At 40.0% G+C, this 23,246-nt stretch overlaps 1 protein-coding gene across 3 annotated transcripts in view; it reads right to left on the bottom strand.

The window, feature by feature from the left end:
* The window catches only part of erbb4b (erb-b2 receptor tyrosine kinase 4b), a 362,141-nt gene that overhangs the window by 10,434 nt on the left and 328,461 nt on the right, over positions 1–23,246 (bottom strand). For 2 of the 3 annotated variants that reach the window (XM_030428316.1, XM_030428317.1), the window contains exons 21-27: positions 14,479–14,658; positions 11,853–11,928; positions 9,423–9,569; positions 6,195–6,292; positions 5,488–5,658; positions 1,190–1,421; positions 90–218 (exon numbers count right to left, since the gene is read on the bottom strand). In XM_030428316.1, coding sequence (XP_030284176.1) covers positions 90–218; positions 1,190–1,421; positions 5,488–5,658; positions 6,195–6,292; positions 9,423–9,569; positions 11,853–11,928; positions 14,479–14,658 — 1,033 coding nt within the window. The remainder of the gene's footprint in view (positions 1–89; positions 219–1,189; positions 1,422–5,487; positions 5,659–6,194; positions 6,293–9,422; positions 9,570–11,852; positions 11,929–14,478; positions 14,659–23,246) is intronic. The other variant, XM_030428318.1, reaches the window with a different exon arrangement.

Here is a 23,246-nt window from a genome sequence, read left to right as displayed (position 1 = left end):
ACACCAGTCCAAATGAGATTAGTATTAAGCACATTCAAATTTAGTTGTTTAGTAATATCAGCCCATCCAGAAGTTCTCCAAACAGTCACCTGAGTTGTTCTTGTCTCTCATGGCAGTCATGTAGCCATCCTTGTCCTTGTCTGCTTTTGCTCCTCGTTCCGCTAAAAGTCCGGTTGGATCGGCACTGTAGCGCTGTCCGGCACTATCCTCCCCTCCACCTTGGGAAGCAAAAAGACAGCAAGGAAGCAGGAAAGAAATTTAGGACATGGTACTTTACAAACCAGTCTCTATGAAGGATAGGATCCTGGACACAGATTCTTAAATAAACACCTGTGACATGCAATCCATTCTTGTTTACTGTGATGTATTAAGTGTTGTGACTAACCCCTGGGCAAGGCTGTGACTAATGTTTTTATGGGGATTTAGAGGTTTTAGTGACCTGAGATGAATTTTATTCTTTTATTTTTCATCTGTCTATCACAGATAGAGCCAACACTCTCCAGTGAATGCACAGCAGGCAGATAAACATTTGTTTGTAAAGCTTGCTTAAAGCTTGATTGCATCCTTTCCTACCAAAACAAATCTGCAAAGGAGGCATAAATTGGCCCAGAAAGTCTGCCACTGCTGCTGCCTCTCTCCTGTTGCCTGAGAGGTGTAATATGTGGCTCAGTTTTGCAGGACAGCTGCTAGATTTGAGCTTATTCTTCGTTTCTCTTCTCCCAAATCCTCTGCTGGCAAGTGATCCACTGTCACAGCACAATACCAATGAGGACAGCACATAGGGTCAGTCAAAGAAGGAAGAGAGCCTATTTCCTCACTGGGAGTTGTTTTCCATTCACGATTTTCTAAACAAATGCTCGTTTATGTGTTTAAATGACTCTTTAAAGTGAATACCAACTGTCTCCACTCTATTTTATACCTGGTTGAGTGGAAAAGGATTATTGTGTCAGAAAACCCAAGGCCATGCTACAACAGTTAAACAGACAATAACATTTACTGAGACAGCTACATAATTGACAAGAACTGATGAAATTAAATAACCGACCAAAACAGCTGAAGACCTTATTACTTTTCATTATTACACTGTCCTCTGCTCATACCACTGATTTAGTTTTGGACACACACAGTGACATTTAGAGATTACTATTCCCCTCAGTTTCTAAAACGTTCAGACATCACATAGCTTTACCTTGTCCTGCAGTGAGAGCTGAGCCGGCCCCGATGGTATTTGACCTTGGGGACGCCTGCTTCCTCAGAGTGCCGTTGCACCGAGGGTCATCCTGGTTGCCACGGCCAAATCCTGAGGCCAGGTCCTGTGCTGGGAGGCAGCCTCCAGACACTGGTGGAATAGAGACCACTCGGGGTAGGGTGGCCAGCATGTCCTCCATACTGAAACTGGGGTCCTGGTAGCCAAACTGGTTCTGGGTACAAGTGGAGATGTAGAGGGTTATGTGAGGGCATAGGTGAAGGAATGTTAGACACAATCCAACATTATCAAGATACCAAGAAAAGTGAGGAGTCATGGCAACATTTTGCCCTGTTCCTCAATGGAGGATTTAAGTTCAGCTCACTTCTCCAAGTGAGGCTGTCCAGTGTTTGGTCTATACACTAGTTCTGAATGTAAAATAAACAAAACAAATAAAAGACAAATTAAACAAAAATTAAAGTAAAATGACTTAATAAGTATAACACAGAAAAATGTTGAATTATAAAATGTCATCCAATTCAAGCTCTTTGTACCATTGTTCATCAGTAATATTTAAATGTGACAGGCAGGGGAGACAAACAGCAGTGCCAAACAATGATATGGCAGCGTGACTGCCAAGGACAATTTAATTAAAAGGATTTTAATTAAAAGGCTCCACGCAGCAAAGTCTTAAAGTAGCCGTATCAGGCCTGCCCTGCTGTGTGCATTTGTGTCTACGCTCATAACAAAAAAGGGCTTTTTAAGAACCTCACTGTGTGCTTTATTCTGAGTTATCTTTTACCCCCATGTATCCAGCAAGAGTTTTTGTTTTCCATTTTCCATTCCCTCGCCTACTTTTTCCTTGCATGGCATCTTTTAAGTCTTTAAATATACTAAAAAGATAGAACATTTTTACTGTGTGCACCTACTTTTCCTAAACACACAAGTTGAAGGAATGGCAATGTGGTGTAATGTTCCCTGAGTTCTGTTATATGAGTGAAGCAGCAGGTTCAAATCCTGCTTCTGACCAGCAGTTTTTTAAATAATTCATTTATCAGGTTAATCAATAATTTATTACATTTGGCATCCTCTTTACTACAAGGTTCCTCAGGCCTCTACCAAGAGTCAGACCCAAATAGCCTTTTATTAGAAGTAAGAGATCAGTCACTGGTGGTAGAGGTAATGAAACTGTTAAATCAAACCAAGGTTTGTCTAATGTTATGTCCTGGTTAAACTCTGGTTGTGTACTACAAATGCAGAAAAGACTCAAGAACTTTTTAGGTACGATGATCATCTTCTGCGTTTAACTGTTTAATTCATTTTCATAATCTTAAGTCACTTTAGTTAATCAGCAGCATCACAGTCACGTTATTTCTTAAAATCCTGGCCATCAAGACTTTCATGGACTTGATGAATCTATTGTGGAAACATGGTGAACTGTGGGGAGGTAAACATTGCTCTTGAATAATACAACCCCATCCTCAGACTGAAGAGGTCTGAACAACTGAATAGGTCTTTTGCCAGTTGTTCCCATACTAACATATATCACTGTTTCCAAAAACACATGACCATTGCAGTGTGCCACTGACAGCCATATTGGACCTTCATCATACAGTTGCATTTTGGTTACATTTAGGCACTAAAACTATTCTGTTTCAACCTAACTTCTTGGTTAGGTTGAGGAAAACATTGTGGTTTGGGTTAAAATAACTACATTACTTCTGTGACAATAGTTAATACTAAATGTCATATACGTGACTTCACTCTGTTTGTTTGGTAAAATAACTCACCACTGAATTCCTGTTTAAAACTGGATATGGACTTTTCGGTCTTTGTACTATTGTTTCTCACTACCTCCTTTGAAGCTATTATCGATACTACAGCCACTAGAGGTCACCACCCAAAACGAGTCAAAATATAGGTTGGAATAAACTGCTTTCACAGTTGACCAATGTGTTTCTGATGAGGACGGGCTGAGTATTAGGATAGTCAAGTAGAGTGTCCCTTCAAAACGTCTCTGTCACTATGTCACTATGTCACGTCATTTTAGTCACTATCAATCTTGCAGTTCTTGGAAATTCTGAGCTGTCATGGATAAGCATGAAAATGCATATTAATAACAGTTTCAAGTGTGACAACAACATTGTGGATTACAATCATCTACATGATTAATGTGAATTAATGTAGCTGTATGAAATTAACAGATTCATTCAGTATGTACCCTTAGAAGGAAGTGGAGGATAACTTCACAAATATTATGCAAATAGATAGTGTGCCATCCCTCTGAAATGCACCAGAAAGACTTGGAAAAAGAGTCTCTCATTGGCATTCAGCAGGCATTTTTATCCTGACACAAACACAGGGGGATGTTGGAATACAAAATGGCTGAGTTGCCTGGCTGTGTGACTGGTTTTGTGATAGATTTAAGTCCAAAGTTAGATGACGAACAGTTGAACAGTTGAAGAACTGAGGGAATCTGGCGATAAATGCCAATTTTGAAGAAGGCAATTACCAAAGTTTCACAATGGAAAAAGACCAAGGGAAGCAGGGAGAGAAAGAGAGAGCAACAGGGAGATGAGAGTGAAAGTAAGAAATCTGTGTGAGTTCTTTTTAAGATCTCAATCTTTTGTGTTTGAACAGGAGAGTCCCACAGTACACGCTGGGAAAACTCATTCCTATTTCACTTTGGGGACCGTCTAAATGATCTGAATGGCTACTTTTGACTTAATATCATCTCCTTTTCCATCGCGGTTCAATCTCCCTGCTGCTACACTCAAAACGTAATGGTAATATGAAAGAGTCCGTGCAAAATTAACAGATAAACAACTACATTTTAATTTACTCTGCAGCTGCTGAGACAGCAACAACGCACAAAGTTGAATATTAAATAAGACACAGACTTCATTTTGCTGAAATATACATGTTCTCAACCGCCTTTTAGCAACTGTCAGCAGGAGAGACCTCACCATATATTATTTGATCATATATGTGATTATACTAATATGAGTTCCAAAAAAATAACCTCAAACATTTTATTTCGTCATCTATGGTTTTTTCTCGACCAGTCTGGGAGAGTGAATGTCTCTTCCGGACTGACTGACCGGAACATCATGGTTTGTGTTACTTGCAACCATTGCACTGCAGATCCGCTGTAGAAGAGACTTGTCAAAGTTCGGCTTGATGATCTAAAACCTGACTGTACAGTGTCTTCGGCATATATGAATGCACGCATAGTTTACATAATTGAATTTAGTCTAGGCGTTAGAAGCAACACCTTCACACTACAGAGAGTAGGGGTCACGCTGACATCACACTCAACTTTCTGTAGCCAGATACAAGGTCCTGAAGAACTAGGCCTGCTTTGTTTGTTTAAAGAATTGAAAGCCCTACTTTTTGTGTAATTATCCTGCTCCTGTTGGTAAAATAGTAATATACTGACTGCTTTGGATTTCCCAACTTGCTTTGGGATTATTGTAGTCAGGTCGGCCGCCATCATAAAGCATTTAAATCATTTAACCTTTTTAACTCATCCCTTGTGTTAAAAACACCAAGCCAAAGAGGGATCTTGAATCAAGAAACAGAGATCAACTTTAAATCACTTTAAAAATGCAGAAGCTGGGATGATTCTTCTGACAGATTGAAAAGTAGATTCGCTAGTAACTGTGATTTGAGAAATCCTCCACCACCAGGGAATGAATATCCTGTTCCAGGATAAGAACTCAGTCAAAGATATATGATTTGACTCTAATTTGCGCCCGGTAAGTAGATACAAACAGCAAATAATGCCGTTAGTAGCATTTTACTTCCCTTACTTCCCCGCCATGTTGGGTGTGATAGTCCAGATGTGTGAGTTTTTATTACATCAGTTTAAACAGAAAGTATTTAATCTTATATGACTGAACGCGTTGCATAAAGTCAGGAGATATTAATTTTAATATCTAATATATATTCACTTTTTTTTATGAAACTGGAAAAAAGATTAGAAACCTTAAATAATGTTAAATTACCCAATTCTGTGAGGACGAGGGAGACTTTTAAGATACTACTGGACCCAGTGTTTCCCTTTAGATATCCGTCCTAGAGCTGTTAAATGTGAACAGCTTCGTGTGGAAGCTTCTGGATCTCAACAAAAGGTACAAAGAACTGAAAACTTGACCTGATCTGAAATAACGTTGGGAGGAAAGATCGCTATACAGACAAGCCATGACACAGAGTTACTGCCAGCTTCATGGGTGCCTGACAAACTTGGAACACTTTGAATCTTTCCTTTGAGGCATTTGGAGTCTCTTGAAAGGAAATACCTTGTTTGAGTCCATGCGTGTGCGAGGTGTGTATGCCAGTGGTGGGATGTTGAAGGAGTGGGGCACTAGGTACTCTTCAGCATCCATCAGGTCCTCCAGCTCCTCCTCGTCCAGGAGGCTCTGGAAGAACTTGCTGTCGTTGGGGCTGGGCAGCTTCATGCGGTCATCACCCTGAGAAAAAGACGTGTGTGGCTCATTTGCAATAGTAATTAACGATGAAGACAAACTGTAAGGCAAAATGTCGAAAACACAAGATTATCAAGCAGTTTACACGTGAACACGCCAAGTAGTAAATATGACTTGAAAAGAGAAATAAATGCTGTTGAGCTCTATTTATTTATTTATTTTTATTAAAAAGCGTAAAAAAAAATCTTAACAGTAGCTGCTGTCTAACTTTAGGTGTAAGGCAATGAGTTTAAGGAAATGCAAGGAGTAGTTAGTGTATTTCTTATCACAAAGGAGGAGGTGGAAAAGAAAAATGCAATCTGTAATGGATTTTAATGGCAACTACTTATAACCACACCCTGAATAATTTGGCTTAATATTAGAAAAAGGCAGCACAAAGAAGAAGACTGGCCAGTTTTCACTTCGAAGGTAGCTTACCTATACTGTTTTTTTTTAGACAAATAGAAAAAAAGAAGTGTCATGAAATCATCTTAAAAGACGTGTCGACAGATCATGCAGGGATGTCACCAACGTCTACCCACCTGGATGACCAGGTATCTTTGGGGATCACGAGCCATCCGAGTGAACTCTGCAGCCAGCTCCTTGAACTTGGGCCGACTGTCTGCGTCGATCATCCAGCCTGTGAAAATGTGTTTCGTTAGCGTCAGACCAATACATCCAAACCGGTGGATACTTAATATTTAACTCTAAAATTTGACCCCATTAATTTGCAAGTTGTCCCACAGTATGTTATTCTCAGCAGTGGGCAAAAGCCTCACCTTTAACTTCTGATTCACCCTAATCCCACCAAAAAAACCAGCCGCTCATTCAAACTGTGTCAGTGTGATATAGCAAGCATCTTAACACAAAATCACTTGGAGTCAGCTGAGCTGTGAACAATCTTTACATTTTTATGTTTGCAAAAAAACAAGTACCATGAATAATAATAACTAGGGTTGTCAAAATAAAGTTTTCATTTCCGTCAATTTGTTACAGAGAAAACTGTGTCCAAAAAAGGAACACAAATGAATTGCGTACTGTGACAGCCCTGGCCCCCATATGTTACTGAACACATTCTGTCCACAGAAACTTTGTAAGCAGATGGCAAAATGTTGCTTGGCTCCGAGGAAAATGTACATAAAATAATAATTAAAAAAAAATCAATGAGAGCAGCCTACCTAGGTACTTCTCCCTTGAGTCATGCCTTTGCACCGTCAAAGGTTCATGCATAAAAGGTAGTGCAGCTCAATTCATGTGAGATAATTACATTCATGAGATGACTTTTGTTGTGAAGTGGCACTATACAAATAAAGATTGACTGACTGATTGAAAACACCCTCTGCTCCTGATGGCCCTTAAACCAAACTCCATTCTAAAGGCAAGTTTTTTATGGTTCTTGACGGTAGAAACTAAAGTCAGACCATCATGAAGACTCAAGAATTTCTGATTCGCTCTGATCTTCAGGCACAATTGACTCACACGTCATTAACTCAGTCACATCACTGATGATCAGTTTTTTCCATAGACGCACAAACCTGACCAGTTTCATCCTCTCTGCTGACGGCCTAAAGCCACCAATCTTTTTTACTCTCCTTTGTTTTTTGTGCAAACTGTATAATGTGACGCAGGCGCTTTTAAGCATGGTGCCACCAGTTTATCTCTAATTGGTGGTGGCATTAACCAGGGGTTTCCACCATAAAGTGAGCGTTGTCACTTTGGCAACAGGAAGGTGACGTATGCTTGCTCTCATCTATAGAAATATTGAATGGAGGACAGTTCGAGCTGTTGATTGGGAGGAAGCTTCTGTTTAATTTCTGCAGTAAACAATTTTAGCACCATTGGAGTTCTTCGAGCTTGAAATACACCCGAACGCAAAGCACTTATCAGCAAGCTCAGAGGACAGACCTCGCACTGCTCCAGATGCTTCTGCGAGCAACCAATCTTGCCGAGCCAAAATCAAACAGCCGTTTAAGTAAATCTACCTGTGACAGATTTTATATGTGATGAATTTAGATTAGGTAATCACAAAGCATGTAATTAATTACATGTTTTTTTAAATCGCCTGACAGCTTTAATAATAACCATAAATACTCGTATCTCTTCATCAGTCTTGCTAAGATCACAGCTAACACAGAACGAGCAACTGACCAATAAAAACCTGTCAGTGCATCTTCTCATCAAACTCCTTCTATAAAGTTCTCAAAAGATTTTTTTCCATTTAATCCCTATGCCATTATGAATGTACATATGTATTCCATAATGAAAGGTTACAGATTTTTTTTTTGAGTTCTCTTCATTGAATAATCTTTTAAAAAATCTAAAGATGAGTACTGTTTCATCTACTAGAATGGCCATATGGAGTTATGCGCTTCTCTGCCAGTTTCCTTGGTGAACACAAGGCTATGATGCCAAAGCAATCATGTGATCTGGCCCTGACTAGAGCCCATCTAGGTATCCGGGGAAATAAGAGGTAGAGATCGAAAAGACTTTACACACACACAAGTGAGATTTCAAACGGAAAAGTGATAAAATATTTTATCGCAATGTCTACTTTCATTGTCGAAGCAGTATTAGAAGGTGCACTTCCGGCGCATGTGTGCAGTGTGTTTGTGTATTTGGATATTTGAATTTTGCATGTGTAGCCGTGCAAAAAGAAAGCCAGATAATGGGCAGGTGACAGTGACCTCTCCCTGCTGTGTGTGTGTGTGTGTACGTGTGTGTGTACGTGTGTGTGTGTTTGTTTGGAGGGGTCTGCTTGCCAGGTTGGCCCAGGCTCAGAGAGTCAGTAAGAGCCAAGGTGGCGGTGAGGCCCAGAGGCGGCAGCTTGGAGAGTAGAGGACAAGGCCGAGGTGGAGCTGGCACCAAGTCTTTGTCCTGGCAGCAGTGGCCAGAGGTTACATCTCCACCTGCGACCCGAGTGCCTGATGGCGTGACAGCAGTGACCGACCAATAAGGCAAACATGTCGGTGGCAGGGGTCACAGCCCGCCGGAAAAATTAGTTCCTAATTAATCTTCTACCTGAACTTTGTTCTTTTTGAAGGATTTCTCACTATTATAACCATCAGAGAGCTGCTTCTGTGTGGCTTTAGTATTTTTTACCACCATCGGCTGAAATTATAAAACAGTAGCTGGGATGAATCTTTTGAATAGTAATATTTCAGCTTTAAAAAATCTCATCCCTAACACTGCCTGCACCCTTTTTGTACAAAACAGCTCTTGTGGCATTTTGAAAATCACTCAATAAAAGCGTAATTGTTTTTGCCTGCTTCAACTAAAAACTGGCTTGCCCTCTCTTCACCTGTTAAAATCCATTGGTTTTTTCTGCTGTTTGAGGCACAGTGGATGGAGACAAAAGGAAAATGCCTCTGGGAATGATGCACAATATATTCCAGTCCTTGCAGAGGCTCTGCAGTAAATACTGTTTTCTTAACTTTGTAACTTAAAACTGGTAATCTTTGAGGCTGTGTGGTGGTGTTGCATTTGTATATATAATAGTGTAAGGATGTTCTGGCGCTGGTGGACTCAAGGCAAGTGGTGAGTGGCCACATGTCAGAAAGAAACAGAAAGAAAGTGCCCTCTTGAATGCCCCAGTGGCCTCTAAGTTGTCCTTCTAGTGGAGAAAATGTGGTGAAGTGCCCTCTTTTCACTAAAAATATATCTAGGCGATCTGTGACCTGGTGCCCTTTTTATTTTGTTTGCCCCTGACCCTCAAAAATCATCAGCCCACCACTGTTTTTCTGTTGTTTTGCCGGCCCTGAGCCTCTACGTACATTTCACCATGACCATGTAGACGTCGATGGTGCAGATGGGCGGCTGGGGAAGACGCTCCCCTTTCTCCAGCAGGTCTGGAATGTCTCTGGTGGAAATCCCATCATAGGGCTTCCCTCCGAAGGTCATTACTTCCCAAATGGTTACACCTAAATGGAAAAAGGAGAAAGGAGGAGGAGGAAGAGAGATGAAAAAGAAAAAAAAGAGTAAGGAGATGATGTAAGTATAAGTGAACACAAGAAAGGAGTTCAGTTACGTAGAGCAGAAGGTGAAAATAAGAAGTAGAGGAAACACAAGGAGAATCAAGATGAGAAGAAGGAAAATGGGAAAAGAACGAAGAGTAGAGATGATTAAAGAGTTCCGAAGAGACAGTGAAAAAGTTTAAAAGCGAAAATAGGAAACGGACCAGAGCAAGTAAGAACGAAGATAAAATGAAGAAAGAAGGGGAAAAAAGCGAGACGAAAGAAGAAACGCGAAGATGTGAGGGAGCAGAAGAGATCAGAGGGGGGAACGAGACGGAGAGAGACGGGAGAGGATACAAGCAGAGGAGAGGAGGAAGCAACAAAACAAAGGGTGACAAAGAAAAGGACACGATAAGAGAACAAAAGTCAACAGAGGACAAGAAGAACTAATCAGACTTGAAAGTCGTCAGTCAATCTTGAACTTTCAGCACTCTTCAGTTTTACTAACGCTGGTGCTAATGAGCTAATGAGTGCTAAGCAGAGCAAATGCACACTATAAGATGGAAGTATAATAGCCCGCGGTCATAGAGGCCCAGTGGGGACATGGACGCACTTAACCGTACTGATACTTTTAATCAAACACACATTATTCTCTTTGATATGACCCGTTGTGGATATTTTTTTGAAAATCTTTTTTTTTTAAACGACTATAAGACTCCTTGGTCGACTTAAAAAGGAAATAATACTTTGCAATATAGTACTAAAAAATTCTTACAGGATGTTTTTGTCTAGATTTTCTTTTAACTTTGCCTAAATTCTGATGGCCATGAAGACTGAGAATTTAATGGAGTAGATGGAGCATGATAAATCCCTCCACGAAATTTTCTGAAGTTTACTGTTTGCATGCACGACATACGCCTTCAGGAGACTGACTTGCATCCACACTCTTTGAGTCTGTCCTTTACTTCTTACTGCTCTGATGTGGTTTTGTTTCAGCGGTCTCCGGTGCAACCTTGCACTCCTCTGCCCGGACGACTGGCCGCCCTGTCACTCAGGGGACCCTATGGTTGCTAATCTCAGCAAAGAATGTCTTCTGTCCTGACCCCGCAGTAGTGGAAATTAAAAACACAGTTAAATAATAGAAATCAAAATAAAGGAAACCATTGTTGTATTAATAATTAAGGGGACTGAAAAAATGATTAAGTAGTGCTGTTAGATGAGGAGGACCTGAGAGTGAGTGCTAAACTCCATTGTAAACATTACATCTTAAACTGGCTATATGTGAGACAGGCATGACTGACCCAGAACAAGTTAATTTTTTGCTGAAGACCCTTTATGCAAAGCTGCTACCGATATCCAAAACTTTTTGTAAAGCCCAATCAGCAAAGAGGCAGCACTGGGTGTCAATTTAACATTAGAAAGACATTTTAGATTGAAATGAAAATCCAGTTGGCATCAAAATGCCATTTTTGCTTGACATCCAATTTCAGTGTTGGATAGACATGAATGTTATCTTATGTTGAATTTTGGTTTTAAATGATGATCAATGTTAATGAGGTTGATGTCAAAATCAAATGTCGGCTTGACAACAAACTCCAATTTCAGTTGGATTTTAATTTAAAATACATCAAAACCCCACCTCCACCACTGGAAACATGATGAATTTAGGTTGAAATAATTGAAAATACCAACCTCAGCTTGAGATTAACTTCTAAAACTGGAAATACATTGAACTTGGGTCGGAAATGAAAATCTGTTTGACATGAAAGCCCAACACTGACTTTACTCTACCTCCAACATTAGATACATGTACAATTCTAGTTGGAACACGGATTTCTGTCAAAACCCTACACTGGGTACTCATCAACCTCAAACGTTGGGTAAAAATCTAAGTTTTGGTTAGAAATTAATGTTGAGTTGATGCCAAGACTTAATGTTGTCTTTACATCAAGCTACAAAATTGGACGAACTGAGTTATTTTTGGGAATCAAAACAGGATAGCAATCAACATTAGCCATCAAATTCTAATATGTTTTTATATGAAAACATTTGGTTGGTACATGGTTTCGTTGTAAATGAAAAATCAAGACCAGCTAGTTGCAAGACCAGTGATGACGTATTTTTTCCAAGTAGTGCAATATGGTCATATAAATCCCAGAAACAAATTGGTCTGTTTTGTGTATGTAAAAATAACCCTGAATATTTTGTCCGCTTCACACAAGTTCTCTGTAAGGACACTTTGAAGCTTACCGTAACTCCAAACATCACTCTGATGAGTGAACTTCCTGTAATGGATACACTCCAGGGCCATCCATTTGATGGGCATCTGCCAGGCACAAGCAAAGCACATCACATGCACATTCATTACAATGAGCAGGCAATAATACCTTTTTCTCTTACGTCTCAAATGAAACTGATAAGGACACTCAAGACACAAATTTTGAGTTCAAACTGAACTCGGATCATCTGCCGTTGAGTTGTTGGCATACAAAGACTGTTTAAACCAGGTTAGAGAGGAGAGATGGATGACAGAGTGAAAGAAAACAAGGTTTGAAAGAAAAGACAAACAAATAAACCGAAAAACACACACACACAAAAGCTCCAGCTGTCTCAGAATAAGGTGGCACAAATAGCAGGACAGTCTGAGATGCAGCTTAACACTGTGATTAGATTTGAAGGCCAATTCTATTGATTACAGTGATGGAGGTTGAGGGGAGGGGGGGTTCGAAGGTGAGAGTGTGTCTGTCTTTCTCTCAGAAGACAGGATAATACCAGAACACTCAGCACTGACACAAACATGATCGAAACTTAGGAAACGGCTTGAGAGAGAGGATGAAATAGGCAAGTGGGTTATAAAACAGAACCGAAGAAAAAAAAAAGGTGAATAGAGATTCGAAGAGGCCAGGAGCCCAAGAACAGAGAGCTCCAAGGACGTATTTGTTTACTACGTTTAGGGTTTAGAGATCTCCATTCCCCCTAAAGTAAATAAAACGGTCCAGTAGAGCAGAAGAGTATCTCACTGACTCCACTTAAACTGTCCTTTGTGATGGGCTTAGTTCCTCCCTCAGGATATAAAAATCCAAATGAATGTTAATGTCTGTTGTTGTCTTTTTACAACATGTCAATGGTACGATCCAGAATAGTAATTCATTAATATTGTATCTCAATGAGCCTCAGAAACCAAACACATCAAAGTGCATATAATAAAAAGCAGTTAATAAGGTCACTCAGTACAGGCTGAGCACATGGCACGGTAGAATTTAAAGACAGAATGATGAAATAGAAGTCACGTTAAAAACATTTTTACAAAAAACTTTTTCAATTGCCTAACATAGAATTTAATTCTTAAATAGGTAGTTTGCATTTCACTTATTAGCTTTCTTGCTGAGCGTTAACATAAGACTTTTTCATTCAGGAACACTCTCGTCATTTGCTTAAATCATTTATTGCGACAAATGATATACAGTTAGACTTGGCATTGAGGGCTCCGCTCCGGTAGCTCCCCGGAATTGACAAGCAGCATGCTAGGTCAATCTGGGGAGTGCAGTGCATACCCCCCCCAGGGGTGGGTTCAAAGCAACTAGATAAATTGAGCCGTTTTAGACTCGGAATAGGCAGGTGGAGGCTGGGGTGGTGGTGGCAAGCTTGCCGGCAGCAGTGATGTGCGTGCAGCAGTGTTGAAGGGGAGATCAGTGAATGACGGCTGGTTTAAATGGACCGCCTGATTTGGAAGAGTGAATGTGGTTGGTCGGAGACTGGGGCTGATCTCATCAGCTGGCTGTCAGCTGGCTACAGCTGGGGCTTGTGACTTCCGTGTCCTGCATGAATTTGCGCTGAGCTTCATGTATACCACTACTATATCTTTTCATTCAGTTAGCTTAGCTTGAAACAAAGACTGAAACAGGGGGAAGCAGCTAACCTGGCTCTGTAGAAACAAGAAACAAAACCTGATAACCTGTACCTCTAAAACCCATAAACCGGTTATATGTTGTGTGTTTAATCAGTACTATAAATCATCCATCTTAAGATGACAATTGTAGAACTTCTACCAGTGTGTTCAGACAGAAAGAAAAGCGAGTTTTCACCCAGTGACATTCACACATGTTTGACCACAGATGTTTCTCACAGACGTCAGCAACAGATGTAAGAAGAAGAAAGAAAATTGCTACACATGACAACGTGAGTGCTCGCTGTTGCTTCGTAACTATCTCTTAGATCTGAGAATGCTGTAGATCCACTCATGTAACTAGTGAAACTGTGTTCCCCAAAATATATGGCAATTTGCGACTGAAAATATATACAATTTTACCAGGGTGTCATTCTACATTTCACAGTCTTGTATAGTCAACCTGTTCACATGCCCAAGTTGTCAAATACAGATGTGTTGTTGTGCTTTTAGGTGTCTCATTCAGATGCACAAGAGGATGCCTCTGGCGCCAAAATTGCTTGGTTAGGTTTAAGAGAAGATCGTGGAGGGGGTAACATTAAATATGCTATATTTAAGTAACTCAACACTGACTTTTGGCTTCACATGCACGGGGAATGAATTGCATTCACCTAGGTCAAACTTTGACCCGTCCTTTCAGACTTCCTCCCCACTTGGACCGTGTTGCTCGTTGCACCAAATCACCAGGCTGAGCGTCTAAATAAAATTAAATCTGATCTTGAAGTTTGTTAAAAGCCTGATCCGTCTCAGCCGGACTCTGAGTATGCATCCATAAGAAACACAGAGGGGAGCTACAAGACGTTTGCATTTGACAACACTGAAATTAAAAACCGTCTAGTGCAACACAGTGTGAGAATCAAAGATGGCAAATGCAGACATAGAAGCTTTTCGTTTACTTGTGGGATTATTTTGTCTGGTAGTGTAAATTACCTGTGTCACAAAGTGATGATTTACCTTTCCTCCATCTGCATTATATTCCTTCTCGTTAACATCCAGCAGGCGAGCCAGACCGAAGTCAGTGATCTTGATGTGGTTAGGGGATTTGACCAGGACGTTTCGGGCCGCCAGATCCCTGTGAACCAGCCTGCGCTCCTCCAGATACATCATCCCCTGTAACACACACACACAGACACGGACACACATAGAACAATTATTTGACACTGAGTTCATCTTCATATAATATAACTTTCTGCAGGCATGATTGGCACTGGTATGCAAGTGTGAGTCCTGTTCAGCACCGCCATCTGTCTTCATCATCATCATCACTATCATCACAACCGCCATCAAGACCTCATTAGAATTTCTATAATTATTTGTGTCATCATCATTACCAACACATTGTTATTTTTATGGCTATAATTCACATCCATCAACAGCTAGACTGTGGAAAAGCCCTCTTTATTGCCTAATGCTTGGCGATGCAATAACAGCAGCATCCATAAGCATCAACCCGGAGGCAGGTTTTCAATTAAGAACGGGACCCATAGGAGCGAGGACCGTTGGAGTAAAACATTTCATTCAATACATTTACTGAACAATTAAGAAATCACCTCCCTACGCCTTCTCCCTGCCCTGACTTTAATTTATAACGATTATCTGCCTTGTACAAAGGCATTTTTCTCTGACACTAGGTGTTCAGATGAAGTTTCCACGTGACAAAACTACCAAAGTCATTTTTTTTCTTCCTTTTGGTACAATGTATAAATGACCCACTAAAAAAACATGCTGAGTATCAAACATGGACAGCAATGGAGAAACTGAACACACACTCAAACATGCTCAGACGAATTACACACATTTGTTTCTATTACTTTTCAATAAAATCAATAAGGTTTTGATTTACACATTATTTAATCATTTATAAAGATGCTCTTGCTATTAGAACAGTAAAAGGCATTAAGTAACAGTTAATTATTACAATAATAAGCATGAGTAATTGTTAACAACTGTCTCCTGTTAACATTTACTAAAGGTAAATCAAGCTTCTTCTCAAATATTGGCATATACGGGTACATCAATTAAGAGTAGTTAACGCAGTTATAACATTAACAGTTCATTAACAGTTATTTTATTGTCTAATAATATTTACTGATGCTGTTCATATTAGGGAATTAAGTCATACATTTTTAAATCATTTCCAAAGATAGCTATTAATAGTAATTAATATACTAATAGGCATAAACAAACACTGAAATAATACAATATTTAGCATTGATTACTGTTAACAAATGTCTTTTGTTAGCATTCGTTTAGGGTTAATTTAGGGTTCTAACAACATTGTTTGCTAAGGTATTAACTAAAGATGAATTAAGGTTCTAACAAATATCGGTATATGATTGATAAAGATGTTATCAACATGTCCATGTCCATATCTGAGCACTGAATGCACAGTATGTCACTGAACACAATTCATTGTCTTGATGTAATTTGCTGACTTTATTTTTTGTTAGTCAACTCACATTTCTTTTATGTGAAAATGTTTACATTGTTGGTTTTAAGTTGTTGTTTAAGTTGCTATTTTACCAGGAATATTCCTGGTTAAAAAAAAGTTAAATACAAATGAAATGCAAGTAGAACTGCAGCATCTGTCATGAAGTTCACAGCCAACCCATTATTATTAGGAAAAAATTGTTTGTTTTTATAATGATTAAGGGAAATATTTATTTTTGGTGAAGGTTGAGGTCAGTGGACAAGACTCTATGGCCTTCGTATAGAGGTTTCCAGTTATAATGTATGAGCATTACTTAACCATAATGAACCATTTAGTATCTCTCTTTGTGACCCTTGTGGTATTAGTTTATATCAATGCCATCTTTATAAATTGTTAAAGTCTATACAAACAAATATTTTAGTTTACATAAACAGCATTAATAAATGATTACTAGACAAATTAATTAACTGTTAATGTTTATTACTGCATTAACTCATGTCAGTGTACCCTTCTTATTAGGTTATCTATTTGTTTGTAAATAACAGGACCTTTTACTAATCTTTCCTCGGAGTGCAACATTCAAAATAACATGAGTAAATCTACCAATAACAAGTTTTTCTACTTGCAGTATCTATGTCAGCATTCGAAAACCAATATCAACCTGTCACACACTCGCAAAAGACCGCACTCACACACCTAAAGTTAAATAAAGTGTGTATTTCCATCACCGCCCCTGTGGAGACAAAAAAGTTCAGTCTGTCTCAAGCTGCAAAAGAAAAGCTCTTTATAGTTGCGTGAAAGCTTTTTCAGTAGTGCATCTGTTGCTACACATCTACAGTCTACGCGGCCCATTGTGCATCACAAGAGTAACCTGAAGAGAAAGAAAAGATCGCATCTGAAGGGAAAGAAAGTTGAGGGGGAGAGGAGGGAGGGAGGGTGGATGGGGGTGTGTGTGTGGGGGGCTATTTCAAATTGGACGAGCAATAACACAAGCTACTTTGTTAGAAGTGGCGAGAGCACAGAAAAACAAGGCCTTATTTGAAACCAAAACAAATTGGATTTAGCTGGAATGGGCTGGAAGGAAAGGAGGAGTGGATGGAGGAGGAGGAGGAGGAGGAGGGAGGGATGGGGATAGGTGGGGTTGAGTGGCGGCAGTCTAAGAGGTGAGATTACATCGGTAGGCTATAATCACGCTGCCTCATTTGGCTCTCTCCCAGGAGAGAACAAGGAGTTCCAGCACAGATGCACACATACCTGCAGACATCATGCCTACTCACATGGAGGTGAGCCTGCATATGTATTTTTATATGATATGGGGGGGGGGGGGGGGGGGAGAGAGCTATTATCTATTATCTAAAAATTATCATTTTAGTTTTTTTCAGTCTGACTCTATTTTAAAGATGCCTGCCTGATTGAATGAATAGATAGACAAAGATCCTGTTGCAAAATGCCACAGGACACAAACAAGACGGCGACGTCAGAGATCTGTTATGATTTTGGTTACAGTGAGGTAACCACGGCAGTTTTTCAGTTCTTCTGGCAGATAGATAAGATGCTCGGCAGAAAGAAAAAAATGTGTTGAACTGCTTTTATTCTCTGCATGTCTGTTTATTAGTTATAAACTGCTGGGTGATGTTTTAAATAATTTCAAAGAAATGCAGTGCCATTCATGAAATCAGAAAAACTAGTAAAGTGCAGATCATTCTCTTATGGTGTTGGTTGTATAAAGTATACTGCTCAAGTAGCCAACAATTTACTCTTTTTAACTGCATTTTTACTGCATGTTTGCTTACAGGAGTAGTATCGCTGGCCCCAGCCTCAATTAGTTGTTGCGAGCCAAATGTTAGCTCAGCTGCTAACCATCGCTGCCAACTTGGCAATATGTTACTACATTTAGAAACTCCTGGCAGCTTTATTTAAGAGACAATTAAAAAAAAAAAAAAAGGCTTTGAATAAACTATAACACAGCATTGAGTACATGTTGATTGCACAATTTTACTATTTACCTGGAGGTCTGATCCCAAGCACAAACGTAAATAAAGGTAGAAAATATTCAGTTTATTTGTTTATCCACATAAACACTTGTTTTTGACTATTATATATGCATAAACTTAGTGTAAATAAGGAAATAAGGTAGTATAAGGACTTTTTGCCCCTGTTATTCTCTGACTGGGCTATTATGAGGTCACAACATGGCATTTCATTTCCATGCTCAGAAAAACAATTGTTAGGTATCCATTTTGAGTGATATTGTTATCAAATTTGAACTTGGACCATGTAAGACTTTATGTTGTGGACCCATCGTGTTGTCCAGCTAATAGCAGCAGGCTTATTTTTGCACTAAGAAATTTAGGTGAGAAAAATCCATAATTCATTGTGGTCAGAGGCCATGGTCAGAAGCACTTACAGAGCTTTTGACAGCTTGGGGACATAGTAAGCATCTAACCTTTCATTTTCAAATTTCAAGGATTACGAAAGGTTAAGGATGTAATGCTAAAATAAGTCGACCTTCACTTTTGGTTTCACACACACCTCAACATCAATTTCTTGGGTGAAAGTTCATTGTTTGTTTGACCCATCCATCAACCCTTAACCCCTATTGTATGTGGACTTAGTTGCTCTTCATACTAAATCACCCGACATTCTCTCAGGGGTCTCATACTGCCGCTAATGACTTTACATCAGAATTGGTTGAAAGCCTGATGCATCTCATACAGAATCTTAAGTGAGCAGCCAATACCTAATCTCCTTGGAAAAACAGCTGATACCAGAGTAGGTAACCCTTAGCCCCTAGAGCGACTATGATGTCCATTTGACTGCAACGTGACCTGATGTTCAAAGTCTATGGACATGTCAGGAAAAGTCACACTAATGTGGGTAAAAAGGACGCTCATCAGCATCAGAATACACTGGGTGCTGGGACTTGAGGTATGACGTTTACAGCTCACAAATCATCAAGCTCTTGTGTGTGTGTCTACGTCATGGTATACTCCGCCAGGTTTCTGACAGTTTCTTATTTGTACATAAATCGCGCCCGGTAATCTCCTCAATTTTCGAGACAATTAAGCAGTGGAGGGAGAATGGATGGCTTGGCAACCCGTGAATTTTAATTTGCCAGCACAATGAGATTGAAAGAGGGGGGGAGGTGATGGAAGTGTTCAGGGTGGGAAGTGGCTGCAGACGTGCGTGAGGAGCAAACTTTTTTTTTTTTTTTTTCCCCTTTTTCTACTCGGTTGCTCTCATTTACTGCCCTCCCATGTGGACATGATGAGAACAACTCACTGCCAAAGGTTTGTAATTGCAACGAGTCTGGATGCGACAGCCAGGGAGATGCCACTTGCGGAGGCTGTATTTCAGGTAAGCCTGCCACCAGAGGAAAATCCTCAGGCTTCAGACAGACTTTGTTATGATCACATCTCTAGAAAAGGGCTGCTTTCCAATCAGTCCGGATCAGGCCTGTGACCTAAACCCTGCGCAGGGAGATTTTACATGGAAAGCAAGCTGAGGAATACTGGTAGTAGATATATCAAGGCATTAAATCACATAGAATTGTAGAATTTCATGACTTTGGCTCGTGTTAAGCCTTTATAAAGCAATGCAGAAGATGTGCCAATATTATCATGCATCCCTAGCAAATAGCGGTGAGGAAAATCTCCTTTTCTCGAGAAGAAAGTAACAGGGTATGAGCAGAGCTACAAGTCTGTATTCAAGATGCTTAACCGCCCTCTCGCCAGCCGGGAGAATTACTGCACCCCCAGACAATATTCTGACCTACTGTCAGGGTTATTTATGCTCATTTCACAGAGTCAAGTGAACAAAACCTGAGTGGACGGGATTGTCCTCTGGATGTGTTTTGTGAAGACAGATTTTGGAAGGGGAGGGAGTGGCAAAAGGGCTAAGAAAATAAATCAATAGGAGAAGAGCGAGGAGAGGTGGCGTCCATTCTTCACCGACTGGCTGCTTCCGTGTTGTTTATTCTGCCAAGATAGACACACACTCACCCTCACACGCACGGAGACGCACATGGAAATCTATAATCAAGTGATTCATCCTGATTCAATGTTATTCATGAGGAAACACTTTTAACGAGATCGAACATCCTACAGAGGCTCTGTAAACCTCCTGTGTGTTCTCTTTCTTCAGCGAGTATGTGCGTGTGTTTGTGTGTGTGAGAGCTGATTCATGTTTATTTTCATTGTTTGGAAGCCAAGATTAAAATGATATAAAATAGAAGGTTCATAATATTTGGACTAGAGAGTGGTTTGACAGGATTTTGTTGTTTGGCAACCGCTTGATGACTAATGAGGTGTATTCTAGCATGGTGAGCTGTCCCACAATGACGTCATATTAATGGATTCTGTTGCCGATAGTTTGCTCATAACTTGTAAAATCACCTATTTATCTACAAATCATGCTTGTCCGTGTTAGCTTTTCGATTTGGGGCTTGTTCTCCCATGTATGGGAGAATGCGCCACTGTTCTAAATACACTTATTTGACAGTTATATGAAACGACCAATGAGTGTGCAGCTAGACCAGGAGGCTATTAGCATAGCTTAGCATGAGACTGGAAGCAATGGTAAGCTTCACAGATGAATTAATGAATATTAGCCTCTCTTGTTGTTAAACACATTACAAAGAACTTTAAATTGTTTTTTTCTACAAGAAAGTTTGTTAGACGTCCTGGTAGCAAAAACATACTTTTTTTGAAGGTTGTACCTCCATTCCACCTACGGAACTACATCCTTAAAAAAAATAAATAATAATAATAATATTGGAAGTTATTGTCTTTGCTTCTAGGAACTGATTCTTCTAACTGTCCCTAAAGTCCGTACTGAACGTAGGAGTGCATTGAAGTCCTCCCTCTGCTTGGAATCTGTTGCAAAACTGCCTGAATCTTCAGGAGCCGGAAAGAACATCTAGCTGTAGATGTTTTTCGATGTTGATGGGAGTTTAGATATTTATGAGTCATCATCATCATCATCATCATCATTTTTTTGTTTAACATTTGTTTTTTTATGTCTGCAACCATGTACTATAACTGTGCTGTTGCCTGTCTTGGCCAGGACTCTCTTAAAGGAGATTTTCCATCTCAATGAAACTTCTCTCCTGGCCGCATCAATGTGAGATGAAAAAGAAAATAACACCCAATGTTGGCCTTGCTACAGAGTTATATCTTGCTGTGAGCTCATTATTATGAAGGCGTAACGTTACTTGGGAATGTTGACAACTTTAGCTGAACAGTGATCGTAGATAATCTCATTGTCATGTGTCCTGCACGTAAAAATTCTTTTGGTTGCTTCCGAAACAAACATCCTCCTTCCTTTTGCCACATAGCAATAAAACCTGGTCTCTAAGCAATATGTTCTACGATGGTTTCTGTCACGAAAAAGTCATACCAAATCGTGGATTATGCTTTGATTAGCTTTTGACTCATTAAAGGACGTCGGTTGTTTTGGGGTGCTGCAGCCTACTTCTCCTCTCGAGTGCAGGATACCAGACCCATTAAAAAAAATGTAATTACGGTGAATGAGAGTAATTTTTATTCTGAGCACTGAATACTCAGCAGCTAGAACACATGACTCATCTGTGCTGTTTTTTTCTCTTTCATTGTACAACCTCTTTGGCTCATTTAAAAACTGGGATGCCAGTATTTCTGGAGGGCACAGGATGTTTGGTGACTGTCTATTTTGTGTTATCACACTGTGAATAACGATGCAGTTTTTGTTGGGGGGGGGGGGGGTGCACGCCACTTTTGCGGCATCTTCTTGACGTAGGACATGTTTAATGTATGGTGTGGATATAAAAAGATCCCAGTGGGCATGGAAGAAGGTGAATCACTGTTCAAGGAATGAGGTGAAACGAATCAGACCAGTGTGGAGGAGAAACTGAGCGAAAAGGGGGAGAGGGAGTGATAACACAATAATGATGAAAGCGGTAGGCTTTCATTTCATTTTGAGCTCCCATGTCAGAATGAATTTGCAAAATGACATTAGGGGGCAGCTTGAATATGAACGATTTGTCTGTGCTCAGACCGTGTTAGCAGTGTGTGAGGGGAAACCTTGTCCATATACATTTATTCCCTCTGATGAATGCCTAATGCCGATTCCACTGCCGTACCTACAGCGGAGAGAGGAGGGTAAGTCCCTCTCGTGTGAGCAAACGTACACACTCTCATCACCTTTACTTAATAATCAGATGGCAAAAGACTTGTACTGATTAAAGGAAAGGATTGTATTGTGTCCTCGGATGAATGCATAATGCCAAGCTATTGTGCCTTGATCTTTAGCTGCGCCTCTAGTGAAATCATTCGTGGCCTCTGACACAAAAATCAGAATACTGCGAGAATGGGTGATGAAATTTGTCAAACACCACGCTCTCCTGTATGAGGTAATCTTAATCAAACCAGTGTTTTGCGCTTAGGTTAAATAAAAACAATCCTTGTTGGACCAATCAGTGTCTGGAAATTATGTTAATGGCTGAGTAAATTTATTTCCTTTGGCGTCTGCTTCTCAGGAGCTATCTGGCTCGATCCTAACAATTTCCATCAATTGTCATCCCTGCAAAAACATTTAAAGCCTTCTGAATTAACAACAAAATATGTATCGTCATTGTTGCATTTCATTGTGAGGAATTAAAAGAAGGCTTACCGCTGTAGTTTCATGTAAATGGAATCATTATGGGGAGTTGTTCTGGCAATCGATGTATTACAGTTTTTTTTTCTTTCCCTCTGTGTTTTTTAAAGGTTCTTGTTCATGTAAAAGATCCTGAAAGTCCATTCCTACAGAGGCTTCTCTTTCCCACAGGAAATGCCTCGCCAGTAGTCCCGCCTCTAATTCCGTGACATTTGTAAAGAACTGTTGCTCATAGATCACAGTAATAGCAGTATTGGTTTGTATCCAGTAGGATTACATCTGTTTTCTTGAAAATCTATTGCTCCTAGTAGGTTCTGATTGACACTGCTGTGCAAAGAATAATCATAGATAACATAATAAAACTGGAAAAAAATGACACAAGGTTTTGTTTTACTTCCTGACAGTGGTTTTCTATGTAGGGGGATAGGGGTAAGATTCTGAGGCAGAGTGCTTGTGTTTTTGTTGAAGAGCTGTCAAGCAGCCATCATTTTAAATGGGATTCAACCTCTTTCCTGTAACTGTCACTGTGGCAGCTGAGCAGGGAATGACCTCACTTGGTTGCGGCTGTTGAAGTTAACAATCCTGCTGTCACGGAATTCATATCTGCTGCCTCCCACTGAATAATCGAGGATTT

The sequence above is a fragment of the Sparus aurata genome, chromosome 9 (genome assembly GCF_900880675.1).
Source record: "Sparus aurata chromosome 9, fSpaAur1.1, whole genome shotgun sequence".
Lineage (NCBI taxonomy): Eukaryota > Metazoa > Chordata > Actinopteri > Spariformes > Sparidae > Sparus > Sparus aurata.
The sequence above is the reverse complement of the archived record's forward strand: the minus strand, read 5'-3'. Positions and strand labels throughout refer to the sequence as shown.